Genomic DNA, 8,746 nt, shown 5'->3' on the forward strand with positions numbered 1-8,746 from the left:
TTAGACCCTGTACTTTGTTGAAGCACCTTTGGCAGGCAGTGATTACAGCCTCAAGTCTCAGAGTTCAATCTTGGTTTCTTCAGACCAGAGAATCTTCCTCAGATCTGTGCCTCAACACAATCCTGTCTCAGGGGTCTACAGACAATTCCTTCAACCTTATGGCTTGATTTTTGCTCTGACGTGCACTGTCAACTGTGGGACCTTATATAGACAGGTGTGTGCCTTTCCAAATCAGGTCCAATCAAGCGAATTTACCACAGGTGGACTCCATTCAAGTTGTAGAAACATCAAGGATAACCAATGGAAACAGGATGCACCTGAGCTCAATTTCGAGTCTCATAGCAAAGGGTCTGAATACTTATGTAAATAAGGTGTTTTACAATTTTAAGAAATGTCTAAAAACCTGTTTTAGCTTCGCCATTATGGGGTGTGTAGATTGCATTTCCCCCTCATGTTAGAATAAGGCTGTAACGTAACAAAACGTGGAACAAGTCAAGGGGTCTGAATGTATGTAAAAGTAAGAGACAAATGAAGTGAGTGAAAAGGGTTTATTATAATTAAGACAAAGCAACTCTGCCACAAAGGTTTTGCAATTTGGTTGAATAGTAGCTGCTCTTGGAAAGCATTGGTACTCATGACTTGGTCACCCCTCTCTGGTGGTCATATTTGGTAATGTGCTCTACTTGTAACAAAACACTTATTTACATGTTACGGCATGCAAACATGATTAAAGGTGAACTCCGTAGTAGCGGTAGTCTAAATTATCCAACTCGTTAGTTATCTCTTGAATTCTGAACGGTGCTTAGCCAGAATGACCACCAGAGCGCTATACGGTTGGGAAAATGTTCCTCAGTCCAGAGATGGAATGTTTCGCTGTACTCCTAATTAGCCCGAAAATATGAATGGCGAATCAAGAATATTGAAATATCACTAATTGTGTATTAAACTGCCCTTTGTCATCGTGCTAGGTTAGCTAAAGGTATATCAACTCATTGGCTTCAACAACACTTCGGTTGTGTTGTTGAATTCCTCCCAACACTAGCAGTCGTATTTTAATGGTATCCAATGGGCTGCTATAGCATTAGCTAGCCAGCATGCTGACAACAACGGCCCGCGTTCTGGCACAGCACCATTCCGACTCAAAGAGAAATGAACGAGTCTGATCATTTGGTCTACAGTAGCGGGAAAGGGTGCCAAAGACGTGCCACATCGTTGTTTTTGTGTCCGAGCTCAGAAACGTGGAGCAGCATAGGGGGGAAATGCAGTACATATTGATGTTGTGCTCTTCTGTCGCGCATTATATTCGAGGGGAAAAAAGTGTGTCAATAACTTGGTTGTTTCATCCTTGCGGATTGCAGCTTTAAGTGTTATTTCAATTTGATTTATTTTCTTCTTTTTTTTAAAGAAGCGCAAGGGAACAAAATAAGAAAGAAGACCGAATTGTAAAAATACTATAGCAACCTTAGTTCAACGCCCAGTGACCTCGTCAAGACCCCATTGGTGTCAAAAGTGGGATACTGTTGTTGAAAACATGACTGACCGGATCTGAGGCACAGTTCGTTTTCCATAATCCAAGAAAGTTATGAATCTCATTACTTGATGCTTGAGGACATTTTGTTTGCTACTTCTCTGATTTTGGGGGGAAGAAAATTGAAGAGGGGCATCTGTTATTAAACAATTAATAAACTGTATGTCCTTATCAATCATTACAAAAAATACAAAACTTTAGAAAAAGAACAACCATGTGATAGTATAATGGAATGCCATTTCTACAGGATTCCTTGCGGCTGGCCCTTTCCTGCGATTTTCTTGGAGCACTCCAATAGAGCGTTGTGAATGTCTTTGGCGCAGGAGATCTGTGACTTGATCATGCTGAGGTACTGTGAGTAGGACAGGGACTCTGTCTGTACGGTGTCAGGCTTGGTGGCTGTTGGGACCAGGTTAGGAGAGTGCTTGGCACTGTCAATGCTCTGGGATAAGCACTCATAGGCAAGCCGCTATGGGGGAAAGAAAAGAAGAGTAATAGTGAGCAGATAACCAGGCTGCCAGCTTTATCAATGTATAAACTATGCTGCATGTTATGGTGAATGATGCTCGGTACTCTAAAAGCCAAATACAAAGATGTGTAATAATAAGAGGTGGTGAACAATTTCATTTTGTGTGTGTCTCACTAAGCAGAGTTCCAGCTGATCGCACAGGGCATAAAACTCTTCCAGACTCTTGTCAAACCGCTGTACACTGGCATCACTGCTCTTTCTGAAACACAAAGGCATTAGGAAAGTTGTGCATCTCCTGCTCCAGAAGAAAACTATTAGGCTGTGTGTTTCATTGAGAGTTAGGGAAAAAGGGTACTTACATGCCATTGTCAATTGATGTATTATGTCCCAAATTTAAAGAGGCAATCTTCATGACATTCTAGACAGAAAACAATGCTTAGTTATCCTATATTTGATGTAGCTACATTTTGCAATACCTGTACATAGCTATAAGCATAATATTGTATTATTATGCAAACATATTCCATTAAAAAGCATTATCCCCCTACTCCCTGTCTCTGACCACTATTTGCAGTTCAACTTAAAAGGTAGTCATAAAAAAATATTGCCTAGTCAGATCATTACTATTCTTCCAGATGGCTGATGGGCATTATTATTTAGGTAGTGTAAAGCGTAACACAGACAATTTGACCAACCTTTACTTGTCGATACGACAACGCATTGCTAGTTGCAGATGGTTCATTTGAAAAATGCTCTGTTATTAAAAAATAAAAGAATAATTGCTCCATGAAGTAATCAATAATGTGTACTCCGCCATCTTGTACATTTAAAATCTTCTCTCATCGAGACATGCGAGTCTCCAACCCAAAGTTCTGCATGTCATGAGTGACTCAGAAATATTGAATGCAGTGGTTGAATTGGGCCAGGTCCTAGACCCTGCAACTATGAGCCAGGTGGGGCTCTTGCACCTTTGGTAATGTTAATTTTGAATATAATGAAAAAGTGTTGTCCACATTTAATATTTCCTCAGCCAACAACACGAGTAATCAACAGCAGACATTTAACATTTCCTGCGCCCCAGACGCACAGAGGTCTAAGGCACTGCATCTCAGTGCTTTCAAATTGCGAGTGGCACAGGGAGAAAAACACGCACGCCCAGTTGTTGGAAAAACACTTTTGAAAGCAGTTTAATCGCCACTTAACAGAGCAGGATCACAGCTTTCTATTCTACTTACATTTATTCCTCAAATGCCAGTTGGACCATTTTAAAAGCAGGGTTTTTAGCAGCAACATGGATTAGGCGCATAGCAATCACCAATGGCGTTGAATGCATTGTCGGAGATCCTAGCTGACTCTAACATGGGTTAGTTGCTAGCCCTTCTCATGACACCAATGGATGTATTGGAACGCTGTATCACAACCCATAGTGCGGCGCACAATTGGCCCAGCATCGTCCGGGTTAGGGTTTGGCCATCATTGTAAGTAAGAATTTGTTCTTAATTGACTAGCCTAGTTAAATAAAATATGAAGAATTGATTGAACTCTAAAGCTGGGCAAGGCTTGAGCTAGTCAGCTGGCTACATCCTTGGCTGAGTGCCCCCCACACCTCCAAAATTAACCACTGGTTGAATGACACTCACCTGTCTCAATCAATGAGAAGATTTGAAAGACAGATGGCAGCGTACACACTGATTTTACTCGAAGGATCGCCAAGTAAAGGTTTTTCGAAAATGCACTTTTCCCCCTCTGTGTGGCAGTGAAGAGACCAGACTGACTAGCCCTTGTTACCAGCTCATGTAAACAAAACGTGGAGTACCTGGAGGCTCTCTTTTAATTGTGGAATAAGCATTTTGAATCGATGAACTGGGTCGAAATCTTGCTGTTGACTCAACTGCTGTTGTTGAAGTGTAGCAGCTTGCTGCATTCCAACTTGTGGAATCGGTCCACCGGGTTGTTGCTGCGCTGCCATTTTGGTAAACTTCTTCGGTGAAATTGTTACGGGGGACTACATCCTTTCATTGTGTGTTGCCGCCACCTACTGGGTGGGGTGAAAACTGAAACTTTAACCCCAAAGAGAAATAGTCATGGAGTCGTTTTGGATACTTTTTTTTTTAGGCACTCTTTTCGTTGGACAAAGCCTATGAGGAAAATTAATGGCGTTTTTGTAGGATTTTGGGATAAACGCCTTAAATAAGGTATGTGGTAAACACAGTCTTCGATCTTAAATGTTTTGTTCTATGAGATAATCAGCTAACCTCACTTTGTGAATTTATGTAACAAAAACACAAATATTTCATAAAGGTCATGTTAACTGACTGCTATTATCTCATAGAACAAAGTGTATAAAATCTATGCCTGTGTTAACCTCAGACCTTATTTTTCAGTGTTAATTCCAAAACCATATTCTTTCCCCATAGGAATGGCCGAATGAACCAGAGGCAATGTATTTCTGGTAAGGCCTAAATATACACTGCTCAAAAAAATAAAGGGAAAACTAAAATAACACATCCTAGATCTGAATGAATGAAATAATCTTAAATACTTTTTTCTTTACATACTTGAATGTGCTGACAACAAAATGACACAAAAATAATCAATAGAAATCCCATTTATCAACCCATGGAGGTCTGGATTTGGAGTCACACTCAAAATTAAAGTGGAAAACCACACTACAGGCTGATCCAACTATGATGTAATGTCCTTAAAACAAGTCAAAATGAGGCTCAGTAGTGTGTGTGGCCTCCACATGCCTGTATGACCTCCCTACAACGCCTGGGCATGCTCCTGATGAGGTGGCGGATGGTCTCCTGAGGGATCTCCTCCCAGACCTGGACTAAAGCATCAGCCAACTCCTGGACAGTCTGTGGTGCAATGTGGCATTGGTGGATGGAGCGAGACATGATGTCCCAGATGTGCTCAATTGGATTCAGGTCTGGGGAACGGGCGGGCCAGTCCATAGCATCAATGCCTTCCTCTTGCAGGAACTGCTGACACACTCCAGCCACATGAGGTCTAGCATTGTCTTGCATTAGGAGGAACCCAGGGCCAACCGCACCAGCATATGGTCTCACAAGGGGTCTGAGGATCTCATCTCGGTACCTAATGGCAGTCAGGCTACCTCTGGCGAGCACATGGAGGGCTGTGCGGCCCCCCAAAGAAATGCCACCCCACACCATGACTGACCCACCGCCAAACCGGTCATGCTGGAGGATGTTGCAGGTAGCAGAACGTTCTCCACGGCGTCTCCAGACTCTGTCACGTCTGTCACATGTGCTCAGTGTGAACCTGCTTCATCTGTGAAGAGCACAGGGCGCCAATGGCGAATTTGCCAATCTTGGTGTTCTCTGGCAAATGCCAAACGTCCTGCACGGTGTTGGGCTGTAAGCACAACCCCCACCTGTGGACGTCGGGCCCTCATACCACCCTCATGGAGTCTGTTTCTGACCGTTTGAGCAGACACATGCACATTTGTGGCCTGCTGGAGGTCATTTTGCAGGGCTCTGGCAGTGCTCCTCCTGCTCCTCCTTGCACAAAGGCGGAGGTAGCGGTCCTGCTGTTGGGTTGTTGCCCTCCTACGGCCTCCTCCACGTCTCCTGATGTACTGGCCTGTCTCCTGGTAGCGCCTCCATGCTCTGGACACTACGCTGACAGACACAGCAAACCTTCTTGCCACAGCTCGCATTGATGTGTCATCCTGGATGAGCTGCACTACCTGAGCCACTTGTGTGGGTTGTAGACTCCGTCTCATGCTACCACTAGAGTAAAAGCACCGCCAGCATTCAAAAGTGACCAAAACATCAGCCAGGAAGCATAGGAACTGAGAAGTGGTCTGTGGTTACCACCTGCAGAACCACTCCTTTATTGGGGGTGTCTTGCTAATTGCCTATAATTTCCACCTGTTGTCTATTCCATTTGCACAACAGCATGTGAAATTTATTGTCAATCAGTGTTGCTTCCTAAGTGGACAGTTTGATTTCACAGAAGTGTGATTGACTTGGAGTTACATTGTGTTGTTTAAGTGTTCCCTTTATTTTTTTGAGCAGTATATTTGCTACAAGTGAAAAACATACCATAACTTATCGGTTGTAGTGACCAGATAGTCAAGTGGCTTCTCTATCAATTAAAATAAACGTCTCTTAAATGGAAGGCAGTCAGAAGGCAAGAGCAGGTGGCACCATTCTAGCCAATGAGAGGGCAGATGTGTGTGCACAACTGTTTTTTTCTCAAAGTTGCCAGGATATCCGACTTATGTCAATACACTTGCAACACCCTAAGCATTATGTAGCGAATAAGCAATTACATTTTTTGTTAACCAATTAAAGTACCACAGTATGTGTCATAATACCCAAATAACCTAGCGGTCAAACAGGGAAATGGTTCCAATTGTTTTTCCACCATTCTTTTTTCCCATAGCAGATTTTAGAACCAATTAAAAGAAGGGCTGTCTTCTGTGAAAGCTTAACCTGGCGTAACGTTTTGATAACCATGCACAGTCAAAAGTATTCAGACACATTTTTACAAATGTTGCAATAAAGCCTTATTCTAAAATGTATTAAATATGTTTTATCCTCATCAATCTACACACAATAATACCCCATAATGAAAAAGCAAAAACAGGTTTAGAATTTTTGGCAAATGTATAATAAAAAAAAAGATCACATTTACATAACTATTCAGACCTTTTACTTAGTACTTTGTTGAAGCACCTTTGGCAGCGATTACAGCCTTGAACCTTCCGGTGTATGATTCTACAAGTATGGCACACCTGTATTTGGGGAGTTTCTCCCATTCTTCTCCGCAGATCCTCTCAAGCTCTGTTAGGTTGGAAGGGGAGCATTGCTGCACAGCTATTTTCATGTCAAGAACATTCAGAGACTTGTCCTGAAGCCACTCCTGCGTTGTCTTAGCTGTGTGCTTAGGGTCGTTGTTCTGTTGGAAGGTCAACCTTCGCCCCAGTCTGAGGTCCTGAGCAGGTTTTCATCAAGTACTTTGATCCGTTCATCTTTCCCTCAATCCTGACTAGTCTCTCAGTCCCTGCCACTGAAAAACATCCCCACAGCATGATGCTGCCACCACCATGCTTCACCGTAGGGATGGTGCCAGGTTTCCTCCAGACGTGACACTGGGCATTCATGGCCAGAGTTCATCAGACCAGAAAATCTTGTTTCTCATGGACTGAGTTTTTAGGTGCCTTTTAGCAAACTCCAAGCGGGCTGTCATGTGCCTTTTACTGAGGAGTGGCTTCCATCTGGCCCCTCTACCATAAATGCCTGATTGGTGGAATGCTGCAGAGATGGTTGTCCTTCTGGAAGGTTGTCCAATCTCCAGAGGAACTCTGGAGCGCAGTCAGAGTGAGCATCGGGTTCTTGGTCACCTCCCTGACCAAGGCCCTTCTCCCCCGATTACTTAGTTTGGCCGGGCGGCCAGCTCTAGGAAGAGTCTTGGTGGTTCCAAACTTGTTCCATTTAAGAATGATGGAGGCCATTGTGTTCTTGGTGACCTTCAATGCTGCAGAAAAGTTGTGGTACCCTTCCCCAAATCTGTGCCTCAACACAATCCTGTCTCAGCGCTCTACAGACAATTCCTTTGACCTCAAGGCTTGGTTTTTGCTCTGACATGCACTGTCAACTGTGGGACCTTATATAGACAGGTGTGTGCCTTTCCAACTCATGTCCAATCAATTACATTTACCACAGGTGGACTCCAATCAAGTTGTAGAAACAGCTCAAGGATGATCAATGGAAACAGGATGCACATGAGCTCAATTTTGAGTCTCATAGCAAAGGGGCTGAATGCTTTTGTAGATAAGGTATTTCTGTTGTTTTTTTTGGTACATTTGAAAGGAAAAAAGCTTTTGCTTTGTCATTATGGGGTATTGTGTGTAGATTGATGATGCACTGTAAATCTCTCTTGGACCAGGTGACTTATTAATATTGGCCTGTATATACACCCAACAAATGCATTGCTAATTAGCTGCTAGTGTGGCTATCATACAGAACTACAGATGCCATGATGATCTGGACGATACTGCCAAATTGAGATAAAGCTAATAATCTCTGGATGAACTATCTAATGTTAGGTAAATTACTAAATGTATTTAAATTGACAATTCTGTGAACTGTCTTTGGCAAGATTTACATTTACACAATACCTGTTAGTAAAGTTGTCAACTACAGATGACGTGCAGGAGCTTGCATGGATTTGTAGTTTTGCATACTTTAATGCTAATTTGCATTTTCGAATCTGAGATTAAATAGAGCTGAATTATTGATAAAAGTCACCTTTACATGGTTATCCTACACGAAACACAACCATTATTTTTAAGTGTTTCTAAAATCCCCTCTGGTAAAAATGTATGGTGGAAAAAACATTGGAACCATTTCCCTGTTTGACCGCTAGGTGTTATGGGTATTAATGACACCCCGCTGTGGGGATTTATTCAAGACTCGCTCCTTACAAATACTCCTTGCTAGGTAAGCGAAAAAGACGAAAAACGTAACCTGCTGGGGAAGCCAGATTTCGGACCAAGTTATCCCTCTCGCCTTTTCCACTCTGAATATACTCAATGATAATACGTAAACTTAAAAAAAAAAAAAAAATGCTCAGTCTTATTCAAATGTCTTCTCAGATCCCTACACAGGCTCTGGGGCCTTTTTGTCAACTTTCAAATCCAGCGAGAACATCAACTACCGGTATCATACTCTCACGCCTTCCAAAATAAAAGTCGGTTTCCACTCGTTACCACAGCC

At 42.6% G+C, this 8,746-nt stretch overlaps 1 protein-coding gene across 1 annotated transcript; it reads right to left on the reverse strand.

The window, feature by feature from the left end:
- Positions 1–533: 533 nt before the first annotated feature.
- Positions 534–8,673, reverse strand: LOC115205877 (mediator of RNA polymerase II transcription subunit 29). The gene is made up of 5 exons (XM_029772279.1): positions 8,498–8,673; positions 3,814–4,032; positions 2,357–2,415; positions 2,172–2,256; positions 534–1,997 (listed from the first exon to the last, which is right to left on the reverse strand). The coding sequence occupies exons 2-5, from the start codon at positions 3,964–3,966 to the stop codon at positions 1,770–1,772; spliced, it is 525 nt and encodes a 174-aa protein (XP_029628139.1). The 5' UTR covers positions 3,967–4,032; positions 8,498–8,673; the 3' UTR covers positions 534–1,769.
- Between the last annotated feature and the right edge of the window lie 73 nt (positions 8,674–8,746).

This window comes from Salmo trutta, chromosome 13, assembly GCF_901001165.1.
Source record: "Salmo trutta chromosome 13, fSalTru1.1, whole genome shotgun sequence".
Lineage (NCBI taxonomy): Eukaryota > Metazoa > Chordata > Actinopteri > Salmoniformes > Salmonidae > Salmo > Salmo trutta.

What these genes read in the sequence shown, in the direction of transcription:
- LOC115205877 (XM_029772279.1), bottom strand. Translation starts at nt 3,966, where the DNA reads ATGGCAGCGCAGCAACAACCCGGTGGACCGATTCCACAAGTTGGAATG. An exon ending in AATTAAAAGAGAGCCTCCAG is followed by an intron (nt 2,416 to 3,813) that starts GTACTCCACGTT and finishes TTTTCTGTCTAG; the next exon opens with AATGTCATGAAGATTGCCTC. An exon ending in ATCAGCTGGAACTCTGCTTA is followed by an intron (nt 1,998 to 2,171) that starts GTGAGACACACA and finishes TTTCCCCCATAG; the next exon opens with CGGCTTGCCTATGAGTGCTT.